The 18,108-nt window shown below is 34.5% G+C and overlaps 2 protein-coding genes across 3 annotated transcripts in view; both read right to left on the minus strand.

Annotated features, from left to right (window-relative positions):
* The window catches only part of LOC136039844 (uncharacterized), a 76,824-nt gene extending 59,392 nt beyond the window's left edge, over positions 1 to 17,432 (minus strand). Inside the window, exons 1-2 of the mRNA XM_065723808.1 lie at positions 17,142 to 17,432; positions 1,208 to 1,407 (exon numbers count right to left, since the gene is read on the minus strand). Coding sequence (XP_065579880.1) covers positions 1,208 to 1,407; positions 17,142 to 17,294 — 353 coding nt within the window. The 5' untranslated portion in view covers positions 17,295 to 17,432. The remainder of the gene's footprint in view (positions 1 to 1,207; positions 1,408 to 17,141) is intronic.
* The window catches only part of LOC136029163 (uncharacterized), a 902,097-nt gene that overhangs the window by 302,333 nt on the left and 581,656 nt on the right, over positions 1 to 18,108 (minus strand). The gene's annotated exons all lie outside the window — the stretch shown is intronic.

Here is an 18,108-nt window from a genome sequence, read left to right on the forward strand (position 1 = left end):
TGTATTTTATTAATATTGGTGGTGATTTTAATTTTTTAGTTCATTTCAGTATTCCTCTTTGCTTCTTCTGTGATGAAGATGCCTCATTTTCATACAGGTGAAATATTCGCGTCGTTTTAGTTTTTATCGTTTCTCTCTACTGGTAGGCTCTATAGCCTAGCAAAATGGCTATATAACAAATGTTCATCAAACGATTTTGGGAAAAAATTGATATCAGAGAAGGACTAGCACTCCAATCTTTTTGGTGGCTTAAAAAGAGAACTAGAAATTCCTATTCATGTTCAAATGAGCCATTGCCCAGTATTCTAGGATTATTGGCTCGATGTGATCGTCCACGGGGAAAAATAAAAAAAGCACCATACATTCATTCGTGATCTTACCGATAAAAATACAAAACTCCATATTTTTGGACATGGGAGCTTAAAAATTCTACAATGGAGTTCTCGGATACGCTTGATTTTCATTACGATTCCTTAAATTGTAGGGTTTGTTTTCCCCTTTTTCAAAAATCAGGCACCTTTTCTCAGGCTCATAGCTTTTGATAAGTAAAACTAAACTTCATGAACCTTATATCTTTGGAATCAGCATAATAAGTCAATTATTATAATATGTTTATTGATGTCAAAATTTCGTTTTTTAGACTTTCGGTTACTATTGAGCCACACCGCTCCCTATTTACAGCTTGTTAAAACAAACTATTTGATATAGAGCTTCAAGACACACAATAGGCGGTTTTTTGGATTTTGGTCCCCTGTCCCTTGATCATAAGGATGTCAATTACTGGGCAAATAGTGACATGTAGCAGAAAGGGAGTTTGGATAAATCCCCGGTAACCAGAGTAAATTATAGTTATTTACTTTAAGTAAAACTATGTCTCTAATGGCATTTTATTGAGTAATTAAGACTTACAGCTAAGACTTAAGGCTGCATGTGATTCAGCAAAACCGATTTAAAGAATAAGCGATTCGGCAAAGGAGAACTACAAAATGGAGACAGTCAGAAACGTCTTGCATCAATTTCAATTAAACTATTCGAACTATTTTTTTTTACGTAAGATAACGTTTGTAACTCATTTTCGACAGCAATTGTTATTGTCGGCAAACCACTTTTAGGCGATAATCAGTTTAAAACCATAAATCCCCGTAGAAAGTCACAAATTTCGATCCATAGTTACTCATAGATACTAATTGCAAATAAATGGCTATACCTTTGAATTTGTAGCTTAATTATTTCACCTTTTGTTACTTCTAGCTCAGTCAGAACTCTTTGCAAGAGCGTCTCTTTAGCTTGCTGCTCTGAAGGCTCAAATTTAAAACTTTGCTGTTTGTATGACTCGGCTGCTTTATCATGGTTGAAGAGATAACTAGAGTGAGGCGTCTGATTTTCAAAGGTTGGACGAAGTTTGTTCTGTTAAAAATAGAATAAAATAAGAAAATGGTGGAAGTGTGAAGGATTTTATTTCAAGAAAGAGAGGTTCATTAAGAAAGATAAGTTCATTAAGAAAGCGAAGTTAACAAATTAACATAACCAACAAAACTAATGAAGGTGTAACAAAACTAACGAAGCTGGAAGAACACTCTTTCTTGTTTGCATGTTAATTCCTGTTACTTCATTTATTCAAGAAATCGGCCAAAATAGACTAAGGAACCAATATTCTAGCCCCAGTACACCCAACTAACCAACAAACGAACTAACTAACAATCATATTGGCGACTGGATCCTAATAATTTAGAAAGTTTGCCATTTGGACCTGATACGCTCTGATGAAGAAAAATGGCCAAAAACGTGGATTTCACGAGCTCACGAGATTGGCGTTAGCCTTATGCAACGCGCTTCAAATAATCTACACAAAATATTTGCAACATTTTAACCAGCATTCAATACTTTTTAAAAAGGAATGGTACAATATGTCAATAATACAAAATATGCATTGATGGCTAATTTAATAGAAAGTAAATTCACAATTTTAACCGCTAGCAGACACAATTTGTCGGTATTAGCTTGAAGCCCCTGTTAAAACCATATTTTTTGCTTGGCAATATTTTGGTGTTGAATATCAATGTAATGTTCAACCAGAAAATCCTTAGAAATATAGATTATTGATGCTTCAAAATAAAAGAAAAATAGAAAAACATATACCCGAAAAGTATGCCCAAAAAAATCCAATACCCCCCAAAAATTATATACAAAAAGTATAGAAATGTAAAAAATATCCCTCCTCCCCTTCCAAAAAAATATAGGGTAGGGAACACTAAACAGTATTTTTAAAAGCTAGTTTGATTCATTCCATAGTTAAAAGAACTTAAAAACACAGTCCATACCCTAGTACACGATAAGACGTTGAGCATATAGTTCAATTAGCATAAAGTTCTAAAATACTTCTGAATTTAGAATATATAGTCTGAAATGTTTTTAAGTTTATAGCTAATAACGTTTTATTCCATTAAATTATTACTAATATCAAACAACATTTGTGATATTAGTTTTAAAAACAAGGTTTTCGTAATGGATTGAACCACACTGATATTGACACTTGAAACAAACTTAATTTTGAGCTATCTATAGATACTAATACTAATATTTGATGCATGGAATATCCTTTAATATTAGTCTATATTGATAGGTATAATATAATAGCTACCATAATATAAATCCTAGAAATCCTGTTATTTTTCCCAATAGTACGACGAATTTATAAATATGTTGCTAATTTCTGAAGTCCTTAGATTACCTGTAAATTTTCATTTCTGATTTGTCTAAAAATGATTATCTGTCTTCCTTTATCCGTAGAACGTGCCAGGCTCAATCTTACTCTCAATAAAGCCCTAAAAAACAAGTAGCACACTTTTTGTACAAGATACTGTATGAGATACAGTCGGGTTTCCAAAAGAGTCCGTAGGCAGCTTCTTTGGGAAATACCTAGCAGACTCTAGTTTGAAGACTTATTTACTTATTCTTCCAAACCCTTTTCAACTGTGAAAAAGCACCCTTGGCCTTGGCTATTCTAATTTCACATCCTCACTGCATCCACCGTCTTTACTAATAATTAAACAAAAAATATATATTTTTTTAAACTGAAAGTGAAGGAGCCCTATTAAAACTTAGAACGAACAGAAAATATTCCGTAGATTAAAGGGACTCTGCCCTCCTCAACACCCCTCTCTGTACGGTAAAGTTTGACTCTTTTTCATAAGTATATTTCTTAAAACAATAAAAACTTTAGCGTAAAAAGCGGAGCGTTGAGGAGGGAAGATCCCCTGTCACATACGGAGTAATTTCTGTTCCTTTTAATTTTTAATGTGGCTCCTTAATTTCAGTTAAAAAAATTTTTTTTAATTTTTGAAGTTTTTGTATTCAGGCATGTTTGGATTTTGGCTCTCCGCATATGAATGATTAAAACGAAATGTGCATGTTAATTTTTTTAATAATAAATTATTAACGTTGAAAAATTTTTAACGTAATTTTCTATAATTTTTATAATTTTTTAAATATTTTTAAACTTAATTTTCTATAACTATTTTTTTTAAGTGTTCTTATTAGTAAAAAAAACATAAGTAATTTACAAATTGACTTAAGTAACGAACTTTTATGTTCGTATATTATTATTACGTATATGAGGGGTTTGCCCCTCGTTAATACCTCGCTCTTTACAGTAAAGCTTAAATTTTGTCCTGATTCTTTAAGAATGACCGCTGAATCACAAAGGCCGTAGAAAAAAATTGACATTACTAAAAATACTTTAGCGTAAAGAGCAAGGTATTTAGGAGTAGATGAGCCCCTCATATGCGGAATAATTTATGTTGGTTTTAAGTTTTAATGCTGCTCTTTACTTTTAGTTGAACAAAGTTTTTTCATATTTAGTTTTTCATTGTTTTTATGGCACTTGGTATTTACCAAATGATATATAGATCGTAATTTCTGTCTGTCTTTCAGTCCTGGTTTTGCTAGTTCGAACACTTCCAGATGATTTAGGACGATGAAAGGTGTCAGACATATCAGGGATCAGAGCAGACTAAATTAGAAATAATCGCTTCCCCAATTCGACTATCTTAGGGGGGGGAGGGGAGAGAGTGAACAATATAGTTGACAAGAATTCTATTCACCGATAAAACAAATGATTGTTTAATGCTGCTCCTTACTTTTAGTTGAAAAAACTTTTCATATTTATTTTTTATTGTTTTTGTGGCACTTGGTATTTACCGCATGACATATAGAGATCACAATTTCTGTCTGTCTGTCGGTCCCGGTTTTGCTAACAAATGATTATTGTTAGTTTGGCTTTCTGGTCTGGCAGTATGATTCTCGCTTAAAGTTCGAGAGATTTATGGTTTGAATACTGGGCTATTCCAATCTTTACATGAAGAAGATCCGAAACTAGTACGGATCGTGAAATTTCGTGTATGTTCATCTCACGAATGGATGCTCAGATCTTAATGAAACATGATATATAGAAAGATATCCTGTCTCAAATGCTCCAATATTAATTCGAACCGGATCCGGGAACAATGGGGGATGGAGAGGGAAACGGAAATCCTGAAAACTGGAAATCTTGAAAAATGCTTATAGTGATTTGGATGAAACTTGATGGGGGAAATAAGAACAAGTTCCATTTACGTTATTGACATAACCAGTCGAGATCCGATTTCTTTGAGGGAGTTTAAGGGATTTCTAGTGCTTTGGCGAGTTCGAGAATAAGCACAAGTTCTAGATGCATGATTGACATAACCGGACCGGATCCGATCTCTCGTCACAAGTGCCAACTTTACTCTTAGCTCTTGTTTATTTTAGACAATCCTAGAGAATCCTGCACCCCCTTCATGGAAATTCTCTTCCCCCATGAGGAATTTCTCCATGGAAAGATCTTCCCATGTAACATCCCCCCCTCACCCCCTCCTAGCAAAAAATCCCCTTGAAAACGTCTGTAAGCTTCCCAATAACCATTACTATATTTAAACACTGGTCAGAGTTTGTAACTTGCAGCCCCTCCCCCGGGGACTGTGAGGAACTAAGTCATCATCAAAGACATAGTTATTAGGGTCTTCGACCATGTTGAAAAAATGGCTATCAAAATTTTTATTCAATGACTTTAGAAGGAAAAAGAGCATGGGAGGGATCCTAGGTGGCCTCCAATATTTTGGTCACTTAATATTCCCTTAGAATTATCCCTCTTGCGACATTCTAGGATCACTGAGTCCCTACAATCACCCCTGGTGATAAAAAAAGCAATTAAACACGCTTCCCTGATCAGTCTTCTGGCAAAAAATAAGAAATTCCACATATTTGTTGATAGGAGCTTGAAACTTCTATAGTTGGTTTTTCCGTTATGCTGAATGCATTGGTGTGATTTTCGTTAAGGTTATATGAATTTTAGGGGGTGTTTCCTCCTATTTTTAAAAATAGGGTAAATTTTCTCAGGCTCGTAACTTTCGATGGGTAAAACTACATTTGATGAAACTTATATATCTAAAATCAGCATTAACATCTGATTTTTCTTTTTTATCTATTAGCATCCAAATTCCATTTTTTAGAGTTTTGGTTACTATTGAGCCGGGTTGCTCCTTACTACAGTTCGTTACCATGAACTGTTTGATACAAACTAGATAAGAGAAGCTATCCACTAGATTGCTTTTTCGCTACTATATATCAAATTTTAATCTTTACTCGTTTAAAAATTATTCTCGTTCCTAAAACGGAAATATAGTTTAAAAGTCATTTTAACGATAGAATCTTAAACTTTTATCTTTAAGTTGAAACAGCAATAAATGTGATAAAAGGAAATAACATGGACCGATTAAGCGAATGATCTATTCTCTGGACAATTAGTTTCACTCAGTGAAGATCTCAGAAAAATAATAGGGAACAAAGAGGGTGATATGGCATGCATGGGCATAAGCAGCAGATGTGGGAGGCGAGGGAAGTCATTATACAAAAACAATAGTATGCGATAATACACATCCTCTGGTGGCTTTAGCATTTTTTTCCGAAGATATTGTTGGGGAGATGTGGAGGGGTTGATTTTTTCTTACAAGATGCTGTATATTGTTAAATTTCACACCGAGAGATTATGCAAAAATGTTTAGATAATAGTCTGAAAAACAAAGAAAAGAAGAACATTCTATAAAGAAATAGCGATGGTCAGAATTTGCAAGCTTTGGATGGAAGAAGCTTTGAATTGGAAATCAATGATCTTCTTTTTTGGGGACTTAAGGGGTATGCGTCAAGGAAAGTGGCAACCCATTGTTGCATACCATAATAAGCTGGAAGAAACAAAGCTCTAACTACGAAAAGTTTAGTTAATCACCCATATCAACACCCATGAGATGCTACAATGTTCCTGTGCCGCAAAATTGCTAGAGAACAAACGAATTTTCTAAGTCATTTTCAACTTCTTTCAAAGTTCAAGAAGACGTGTTTGTATGGAAAAAGTATTTACCCAGTGACATATAGCGATCGAAATTTCTATCCGTCGGTCTGTCTGTCTGTTTGTCGGTTCCAGTTTCGCTAATTCGGCCACTTCCCGAAAGTTCTTAGACTTGATTAAATCAGAAATAGTCTCTTCCTCGATTCAACCACCTGGGGGGGAAGGGGGCTTCATTTGCCGATAAAACCAATGTTTATTCTTTTTAAGTGTGGATTGCTGGTCTAGGGGTATGGTTTTCTATTAGAGTGCGAGAAGTCTCAGGTTTGAATCCAGGATTATCCCAATTTTTATATGAAGAAGATCCAAAACTAGATGAGTGATCAATATAGCGATCGCTGAAAGTTGGCACGCGTAGTAGTGACCAGACCAAATCAGCTTATAAATAGTCGCTCTCCCGATTCGACCATCTGGGGGAGGGGGACTGGAATGATGGTTAATTAGAAAAATTAGGAAAAATGAGGCATTTTTAACTTACGAACCGGCTATATTCTATATTACTACTACTACTACTACTACTAATAACTCACTGCAGCACCAAGCCGCCTGAGGCCAACACAGCTACGCACGCTCCTCCTCCAACCTAATCTATTTAAAGCCTCCCTCTTTACACCCTCCCAGGAAGTTCCCATTTCCTTTAAATCCTTATTTATGACATCCTCCCAACCCAGACAAGGACGACCTGCTTTCCGTGTAGCCCCAGACGGTTGGCCAAAAAGGACAATCTTCGGTAATCTGTCATCCTTCATCCGTAGAACGTGGCCTAGCCATCTCAACCTTTCTTTCATTATAGCCCCAGAAAGCGGGATTGAACCACACTTTTCGTACAACCTACTGTTTGAAATACGGTCAGTCAGCCGGGTACCCAGAACAATCCGTAGGCAATTTCTCTGGAAAACATCTAGTAAATTTTCATCTGCTTTTCGGAGTGTCCATGCTTCAGAGCCATATTTGACTACTGTCATCACTGTAGCTTCCAATATTCTAATCTTGGTTTGTAGGCTTATCTTTCTATTCTTCCAAACTTTTTTTAACTGTGAAAAAACACCCTGAGCTTTAGCTATTCTACTTTTAACATCTTCACTGCTCCCACCATCTTTACTAATAATACTACCAAGGTAACTGAAGCTCCCAACCTGATCAATCTTTTCGTTACCTAAGGTCACCTGTTCATCTTCACTTATTCCTAACCTTAGTGACTTAGTCTTCTTAACATTAATTTTCAAGCCTATTTTAGCACCCTGAACTCGTAAAACCTCTAAAAATTCATTCATTTTGCTCACACTTTCATCTAATATGCTTAAATCATCAGCATAATCTAAGTCCAGGAGCGTTCTTCCTCCCCATTTGATTCCATGGTCTCCAATTGCCTTTCCTGTGCTCCTTAAGACGAAGTCCATCAAAATGATCCATATAAAGGGGGATAGAACACAACCCTGCTTAACTCCTGATTTAATACAAAACCAGTTGCTAACCTCATTTCCTACCTTAACCGCAGCAGTATTATTCTCGTACATAGCGCAAATCACTTTAATGTATTTTTCTGGTATACCATATAACGATAAGACCTTTGTTAACGCTGTTCTATCAACAGAATCGAAAGCTTACTCATAATCGATAAAACTAAGGACCAAAGGTGTTTGACAACGAAGGGACTTCTCAATTATTAACCTAAGAGTGAAAACATGGTCGACACATCCTCTACCTTTTCTAAAACCGCATTGTTCTTCCCTTAAAACTTTGTCTACAGCATGTCTCAGTCTAAAAAGTATCATATTACTCAGTAATTTGCTACCTACAGAGACCAGACTAATGCCTCGATAATTCCGACATTCACTCTTGTCACCTTTCTTATACAATGGTTTAATTAAGGTTTTCCTAAAATCATTGGGTACTTCCCCTTTTTCAAAAATCATGTTCATAATCTTCAGTAGCTTATTCCTAACCTCAGAGCCACCATATTTAAGGAACTCATTAATCATACTATCAGCACCTGGGGCCTTATTATTTTTTAATCCTTCTAGTACTGTCGCTAATTCTTCCTCACTAAACAAATCTTCCTTCACATCCAAGGTATCACAAACTTTTTCATTTTCATCTATATCTTTTCCTGCAACTGTATCTCGGTTTAGCACATTCTCAAAATGTTCCACCCATCTTTCTTTAACTTTTTCCTTATCACTAATTGTGACCCCATTTCTATCTTTAACTGGGACTAGTCCGGATCGGCTACTCCCTTTCAATTTATTAACATGCCAGTATAATATTTTACTATTATGCCGTCTAGCCGCATCTTCCAGATCCTCAGCAATTTTATCCATCGCCTCCATTTCACATCTCCTTAGTTCATATTTTAATGCTTTCACCACTTTCTTTACATTCCTTTTGTTTTCATACGACCTATCGCTCAGATAATTCTTATACAAACCCCTTCTACTCTCTATTAAACCTAAAGCTTTTTCACTAATATTCCTAGTTGCTGTCTTAGCACTCTTCCCTAGGACACCATCAACAACTTCACAAATTGTTTTTCTGAAATTATTCCATCCATCTTCCACATTGTCAAATTTTAAACCCTCAAGTTTAGTACTCAACTGTTCCTGGAATTTTTTTCTCAAATTTTCATCCTGAAGTCTACCAACATCACAACTTCCCGGGAGGGAGTTACTCTTCCGAAATTTCAGCTTTAAATTAACCTTAGACACTACTAGATGGTGATCTTTACTTTTAACATCAATAACGGCACTCCTATACACCCTAGTATCTTGTATTGATCCTGCTAGTCTTCTGTTTATAATAACATAATCAATAAGGTTTGCTGTCTTACCATCACGTGAATACCATGTCAACTTATGGGCCATTTTGTGACCAAACACCGTATTGGTTATAACTAGGTTGTTATACCTACAAAATTGCAAAAGCCTATAGCCATTACTGTTTTCTTTTCCTACACCAAAATTACCTAGGCTAGGATACCATCTATCCCTATTTCTACCAACCTGGGCATTAAAATCTCCTAGCAAAAACACCATATTTCTACCTGGTACCCTGTCTATTTGCTCCTGTAACTGTAAGTAAAATTCATCTGAGTCACTAGTATCTCCATCAGTTGGTTCAATGGGGGCATATACTACTATAACTGATACCCTAAACTTTTTAGTCATAAAATGAGCAATTAGTATTCTATTATTAATACCTTCCCAGCCTAAACAAGACTTAGCAGCTTCCTTATTCATCATGAGCCCTACTCCCTGTCTATGTACCCCATCCTTCCTTCCTGAGTAAACAAATTCTATGTCACCTAATTTCATGCTTCCTACCCCTGGGATATGAGTTTCTGAAACTCCTAATAAATCCAGTTCAAACCGTCTGAATTCGTCAGTCAAAATGTCGATGCGATAGTCATTTTTTAACGTCGTAACATTCCAAGTTCCAATTTTCATGTTCTTTAAATCTTTGAAATTATTTTGGCCTCAAGAAAAGCAGTGATCCCGGATACCAGTGCAGGATGGGGACCAACATATCTTCTCAAGTCTACACCGAAGTGCTTAAGCCGGCTTAGAACCGGACAGCAAGAAGTCCCTGGGACCTCCAGTAAGTTGGAGGCTTTGTGCAATCCTGGGCCCATCTTGGTCACAACATGGTTTTCAGCACTTGGCGATGCTCTTCTATCAACAAGAGTCGAAATCCTGCACAGACAGTCCCAAGCCTATTACCTCCGACTCATTATATATTCATGCCTACAAATATTATGCTACTACGGGGAGGCAGCCCATAGTAGATAAATTAGCTAGGAAGAGGTTTTTCAGCCCGAAAACGCCCATCAAAACAAACCAAGCCCAGAAAATTATCCAATAATCAGAATCCCGTACGAGTATTACCCGTATACGAGAAATCCCGTACGATATTCTATATTAAGGAAAAATATTCTTCACACAGTACATCGACCCAATATTTTGAGCAAGTTTTAATCTTAAATACTCAATATGATTATGAAATGACGAAAGGGGACCAAGAAAAACTCTTAAATATTGATATGATTGGACCCTAAAAATTTTTTGATCACAAACCCCTAGCTCCTCACAAGAAATCTCTCGAGTGGAACGTTTTTAACGACCAAAAACCATAAAATTAGTTTTCTTAAAATTCGGTACTAGATTCTTAGAAACAAACCATCGATTAACTGAGGTAATACTTATAGTCAGATTGTCGGTCAAAGTCGATGAATCCCTAGCTTTAACTGTTATAGCTGTATTATCTGCAAAGAACAGCATGGCAAATATTCTCATGCAAACCTCGGGGAAGATCATTAATATAGATCAAAAATAAAAGTGGACCTTATACTGAGCCTTGGGGGACACCAATATCAATAAGACTTAATAAATTAGTGATTTTTCCACTGACATTTACTGTGATTTTGCGTCCGCATAGGTATGATTTAATAATTTGTAATCCTTTCCCTCTTATGCCGAAATTTATCATTTTGTTAAGAAAACTTTCATGGTTTAAAGTGTCAAATGCTTTTTTATATAATAGAAAACAGTAGCCACATAGAAATTATCATCTAAACAATTATTTATTTCTAATAAAAGAGCTGCAACTGCTTGTTCTGTCGAACGGTCTGCCCTAAATCCAAATTGATATTTGAACGATTTTCCATCTACTAGAAAATATACCTGAATTGATACTCAAATTGAAAATGTGGAAAAGTGGTTCAAAAACAATTCCAGCAATACTCTTTAACAAATTTGTTGATGATTCATCATGTCCCACTGAATTACCATTTTTATATTTTTGATAATCTTATAGAATTCAGCAACACTAACAGGGACCAGAAATATGCTCGTATATTCATTGGGGGGGGGGGGTAAATATTCTTTGTGCGACCTGTAAGGTGACAAATCTATTCCTGCTGAAACAATCGCTTGACCAACACCAGCAAAATAATCACTAAACATATTAGCAACATCTTGCAGTTCTGTAACTTCTAAACCATTTGTATTAATTAATACCTCAGGATGTGATAACTTTTTATTTTTTCCACTTTTCTCCTTAATTAAATTCAAAATTTTTCGAGGAGAATCAGAATTTTAAATGAATTTTCAAAATACACTCTTTCATTTTCTCTTTCAATGGGATACTTCATTTTAATTTTATATAAGCGTTTTTTTTCATTTATAGAGCTCAAAAGCGATACATTTACCCATGGTTTTCTTGGTGTATGCCTCTTTCCTTTCAGATTTCTATACGGGTAAAATTTATCAAACTTCTCAGTCACTATATTATAAAAGTTATCTAAGGAATGATCTAGATACATTCCATCAATTACTCAACTCCATCCTACATCACCGAGGGCTTCTTTTAATTAAAAAAAAAATTCTCCAAAGTCTCTTCGCTTTGTTGACTTCTTTTTATTATGCGGGAAATATCACAAAAAATCAGCCATAAGTATTCAGAGATCAGATGAATCCTCAGGAATGACATATGTACTAACAGCACTTTCAGGTGAAAAAATATTATCAATTAGTGAATATGACGTGTCAGTTATTCTGGATGGTACAAGACATACAGAATATAATCCATGACATAGAGGACATTCTAAAAACTTCAAAGTGTTATTATCCAGTCTATTCTGATCATCAGAAACAAGGTTCATTAAGTCAATAATAAAATCTCCCGTAACTGGATAAGACGTATTAAGACTAGCTAATTTATCCATGAATTTTTCAAAACAATTCCTAAACTCCATCTGACTAGCTGACGGACTACGGTAAATAACTACGATTAGAATCTTCTCATTATTTGGAAAAAAAAAACATTCAACAACAAAAGATTCAAATCACATTTCAATATTCATCGGCAAAAAGTCTAGTGTTGCACGGGCTGGTATGCAACTTTTATTTAAAACACCAAGGCCCAACATGAAACAATTGATAACCATCAACATGAATACTTTCAATTGTAAACTCATCTAAAAAAGTTTCGCATAAACCAAATATGTCCGTATCTGATGTCGATACAAAAGTATCAATTGTATCCCTTGCAGTCCTCCAGCCCCGGCAATTCCAAAACAATATCCTCCTTGTTCTAGAACTTTTCTTTGCCAATCCATTCATAAGTAAATATTGATTTTTTGGTATATCTAATATGCTTCTATTATCCTCATTATCACTAGCTAAAATATTTTTGAAAACTGAATAAAACAAAGGAGAATCTTGCTCAAACTCTTTTAACCTTGATGATGGAATTCAATCACTATCTCTATCCATTATCAAATATTAACATTATCAAATAATAACCACACCACGACCCATGCGCCCAACAAAAAGAAATAAAAGGTAACTCACACGGAAACCACTAAGAAAAGAAAAGAGAAATGTCTTCATTCTAAGACAAATTCTTTCAATATCCTACCGCTATTCATAAAGACCCATGTGTGCTTCCGAACAAGCAGTTAAAATAACATAAAAAAATAGATAACTAAAGAGAAAGGATCGTAATAAATATATAGAGCAACAAAAATTAGTGAGAAGATAACTAAAATACAAATAAATACGAGACAAAACATGATTAAACGCTTCCTACTTGTATATTTCAAAACATACTAGCAGGGCGCTTTACTATTAGACGACATGATTTTATTTCACTGAAATATCACTTGGAAAACTAAGATGTACATGTCCTTGGGCGTTCGGAAAGTCATCAACCTCTGGTATGCTATCACTAAATGAATATTTAGTTTGTTTGAATCCCTTTTGATATCCATGCCTCATATCCAGGAATCTTCCGCAATTTATCCCGTTTCACTAAAATCAGCTTACGTATTTTATGAATTTCGGCTGGTAGATCATCACAAATAAACAAGTTGCCTTTATTTCCGTGAAATGTCTTGTCCTTCAACTTGCTGGCATTTTTTATAATAGAAAACTTGTCGTCTTTTTTATTTAGTGTCACCTTTAAGAATTTACGATTTCTGTCATGTTGCGAGATTGTAAAATTTTTTTCAGGCAATTCTAATCCATTGCAAACAACTTCTGTGAATAAAGGTTTAGCGTTATCAATATCCTCACAGACTGCATTCCATATGATGATATTATTTTCGTACTTAGCGGCTTTCAATTTCACAATCCGACACATTGAATCTTTATTTTTTCTTTTTAATTTTATTAAATCATCGGTACAAATTTCTAATTGCAAAGTGAGGCAGTTTTTCCAATTTTCGATTCACTATTAACCATCTTACTTTTAAGAACCGAATGTTTTTTATCCAGATTATCGACCCTTGTAGTAAGAGTACCTAATTGATTGCATGAGTTGTCGAATTTATTACGATTTTTTTTTACGATTTCAAGCATTTGCTTAAAATCTGCAGCTACTATTTATATTCCCGGTTTCGAGCTAGAGCTACCATCTGAGGTGTCTAATGAAATAGACACCTCAGCGTTTTGAATACCAATTATCCTTAAGGTGCATTTTGCAAAGACTTTCGTTTAACATTTTTGAAGGGTTCCAAGCTTATTTTTTTAAATTGACAAAAATTTGTTTTTCAGTTATTTTTTATCCCTAAATTTATAGCACTAGGAATTTTTGATTATCTGGTAATAGTACCATAACATTTAGTAATAATTTAGCTGTAACATTTAGTAATATGTTGAAATATCTTTAGTTTATTACAAAACACTTTTTCATATCAAACAGTTTGTGGTAACGAACTGTAGTAAGGAGCGACCCGGCTCAATAGTAAACAAAACTCTAAAAAACGGAACCTCGATGCTAAAAAATATATCAAAAGAATTGGATTCTTATTCTGACTTTAAATATATAAATTTCATCAAATTTAATCTTTGTCATGAAAAGTTACGAGCCTGAGAAAATTTGCCTTATTTTGGAAAATAGGAGGAAACAGCCACTAAAAGCATAGTATATTAAGGAAATTCACACAATCGCATTTTGCGTATCAGAAAACCCTATAGAAAAAATTTAAAAGTCCAATCTACAAAAATATGGAATTTCGTATTTTTTGCCAGAAAACAGATCACGGGTGCGTGTTTATTTGTTTGTTTTTCGTTTTTTTTCTTTCTTTTCCCCAGGGGTCATCGTATCGACCTAGTGGTCCTAGAGTGTTACAAGACGGCTCATTCTAACGAAAATGAAAAGTTCTAGTGCCCTTTTTAAGTGAGCAAAAACTTGGAGGGCACCTAGGCCCCCTCCCACGCTCATTGTTTCCCCAAAGTCAACGGATCAAAATTTTGAGATAACCATTTTGTTCCACATAGTAAAAAACTGTAATAACTATGTCTTTGGGGATGACTTACTCCCCCACAGTCCCTGGAGGAGGGGCTGAAAGTTACAAACTTTGACCAGTGTTTACATACAGTAATGATTATTTGGAAGTGTACCGACGTTTTCAGGGGGATTATTTTTTGGTTTGGGGGTGGGGTTGAGGGAAGGGGGCTATGTGGGAGGATCTTTCCTTAAAGGAACATTTCATGGGAGAAGGATAATTCAATGAAAAGGGTGCAGGGTTTTCTAGAATTACTATTTTGGTTTTACTTGGTTGTTTTATATTTGCTGTTTTTTTTTTCTTTCATAGGCATGTATTTTGGAGGTGATACCTGACGCGGGGATGCCATGGATATTCTTTGGTAGCCACAAAACTGTGCTGGGTATAGAATTTAGAGTTGCGAAACCCTATATAGGCCAGTGTATTCTCCTGATGAGCCCTTATGTTGGGTGTTGCCTCTGAATTATTTGTCTATATTATTTTTTCTATTGTTTGGTAAATGACGACTTATACTTATTGACGACATGACTGCCTGTCCATGGATTATTCCTTATGGTTGATTGTGTGTGGCTATGCTGTTTTACCTATGTGATTGTATGGATGAGTAGGGTTAAGGCCTCATTCAAGTGCTGGTCTATATTAATCACTAATTTAGGAAAACAGTCTTCCTTTTCTCCTTCTGTCTCTCTTTTTTTGTGTTTGTGCTGTTGCATTGGTGATTTCTCTTTTCATGATATATAAATGAACTTACATCAAATTGTGAGCATTAAAACTAAATAATAAAAAAAACACTTTTTAAAACTTTTTTTGAAAATAGCCCTAGCATCCTTACTTCAACGAAGTTCAACCAGGACTGGCGAAAAGAATGAAATGAGAATATAAGCTCATTCAAACTAAAGAGAACAAAATGATTAGATACAATTTCTTAAAGCTAATCCTGCTTGTTTAGCAGCCTGTCTCAAAGGCCTTTTTGTAGTTGGTTCAGTACTAATATAAATCGGTTTAGTAAAATATTTTGTAAGATCATTTTTAATTAAATTTGAGTATAAGAAATTTAGTGAGTATTCCCCTAAGTCCCTGTTCAAAGAATTATTATTATTTATTTTGAGATTAATTTCGATTGATTCTCGAACCACCTGTTTTATTCCCAAATCATTACTGATTAGTGAAGAGTTTTCAAAAAGTATCATGTGGGACGGATTATTAAATATATGCCATCCTAAAGCAGAATTAAAGGAATTGTTGGAACTATTTGAAATTAAGGCCTTGTCTATGTCATTTTTATGCTGTTGTAACCGTTTGTCTAGATTCTGATGGGTCCTGCCGACTTTCTGCAATCACATGGTATTTGATAGACCCCTCTTTGGCGAGTAACTAGGGTCTTATCTTTACCCGAATTTAAGAAATTGATGATTTTAAAATTATTAGTAAAAACTACGTACAGATTATTTTTTGTGCAAATATTTTTTAATTTTGTTGTGATCTTTGGGATATACGTAAGATAGACAATATTTGAGGGCTTATCAGCAGCCTCCCATTGTGAAGTGTCTTCTTCGATTTTACAAGAATGTCTTTTTATTCTACGGTTAATTATTTTATTGACAAAAGGAATGGGGTATCCATTACCAAACAGAATATCTCTGATAAAGTTTATTTCTTCATTTATATATGAATTGGAGCAAATATTCAGGGCACGATCAATGAGGGAAGTTATAACTGCTTTTTTAAATTGTGGGGGGTGATTTGAATTAAAGTGAAGATATGTATTGTTTTTTTTCTTTGGCTTTCGATATATAGTAAAATCCAGTTTATCAGTATTACGAATAATTAATACATGTAGAAACGGTAGTTTATTTTCAATTTCAACTTCTAGGGTGAACTGCAAATTTTGGTCATAAGTGTAAAGATGATCTAAGAAGCCCCGAAGTTCTGCTTCCCCATAATTCCAAAGTGAAATTACGTCATCCATATAACGACCCCAATAATTGCTCTTTAAGATATTACATCTTTTGCAGCAGCTGTTGCAACTTGTCTGATTTAGTCTTTTTAGTCTTTTTTTCAACATGATATTATAATATATTACCCTGTATATCCAAGAAAAATTATGTGTCTTCACAAGAAATAGTCAATCCATTTCTTATTGTAAAAGTTTCTACATGAGAAAAATGGAAATGATTAGCGGCCCTCAAATAAACCCTCGTGATACCCTTGACTAAACACTCATAAATGACGCATTCCCAAACAGTCAGGCTGAGAAATTTTTTAGCTAACAAAGGACTGTTATCCTATTACTCTTTAAATAAATAATTTTATGACTTATAATCAAAATAATCAAAATAAATTTAGTTTTAAATGAATCTTTAAAAATCATTCTCGAAAATAATTACGAAAGTTAACGACTTAAGTGGGGATAGAGAAAACGATAGATTGATGACTCACTGCTTCTATGTATTTCAAAAACCATTGTGGTGGTGAATCCGAGCAGTCGAATTTGGCAAATCCTGCTTCAAGCCTTCCACAAACATCTCCAAACTTTCTCTCTAATGAATCTAAAACAATTGTCAGATTTCGCTGGCTTATATCCTCTTGCATATTTCTGGTTGGAGTGAAATTACAACTGTAAATAAAATCCACATGAAAAGAAATAGCACTAGACGAAACATAATCAAAAACCAAAGGCTATAAGTAATCACTTTGAAATCAATTTAATTTCAATTTTCTTTTTCTATATCTTTTTATCTCTTCTTTTATTTCTTCTATGACTAGGTATTTCTCTTTTTTTTGGAATTGGCACTATTTTACAGTAAATGGTATTAGCCAAGAGTTTGCATATTGAGAAGGAGACGTGATAACGAAATAATTCTTACTTCATAATATGTAAAACAAAATTAAACAAATGTTGAAGGTTTAGCTTACATAAGATAATAAAGCACTGTATGTGAGTATGTGACGGCGGAAAGAGAAAGTGAAATTATTTTTTTCTATTTCGTTCTATTTCAAAGAAGATGAGGCTTCACCACTTCCTAAGATTAAGGACAAAGATAGCTGATTTCTTTCTTCTTCTTCATTTTTGGGTGGATAAGCAAGGAATGTCGTGTTTAATAGGGTTGTGACAGTCAATAAATCAGTAGGGATACTAGCTGTGGCGGCTTATCGTGCCTATAGTTTTTAATAAATTAGGAGTTTTAAGCTCTTTGTGCGTAGCCAAAGGAAGCCAATCAGAACGCATTAATTAATTCTTTTCAAAAGACCCTACATTATACAGGCGTATTCCAATAATAAAGGACGCGTATAAATCGAAAGAATACATCCTACAGAATTTGATTTATTCAAATTTTAAAGAAAAGGGAAGTGCATTGTTTTGTTTAACAATATCTATAATATGAGTGTTAAACTTCAGGTCCTT

The sequence above is a fragment of the Artemia franciscana genome, chromosome 1 (genome assembly GCF_032884065.1).
Source record: "Artemia franciscana chromosome 1, ASM3288406v1, whole genome shotgun sequence".
Lineage (NCBI taxonomy): Eukaryota > Metazoa > Arthropoda > Branchiopoda > Anostraca > Artemiidae > Artemia > Artemia franciscana.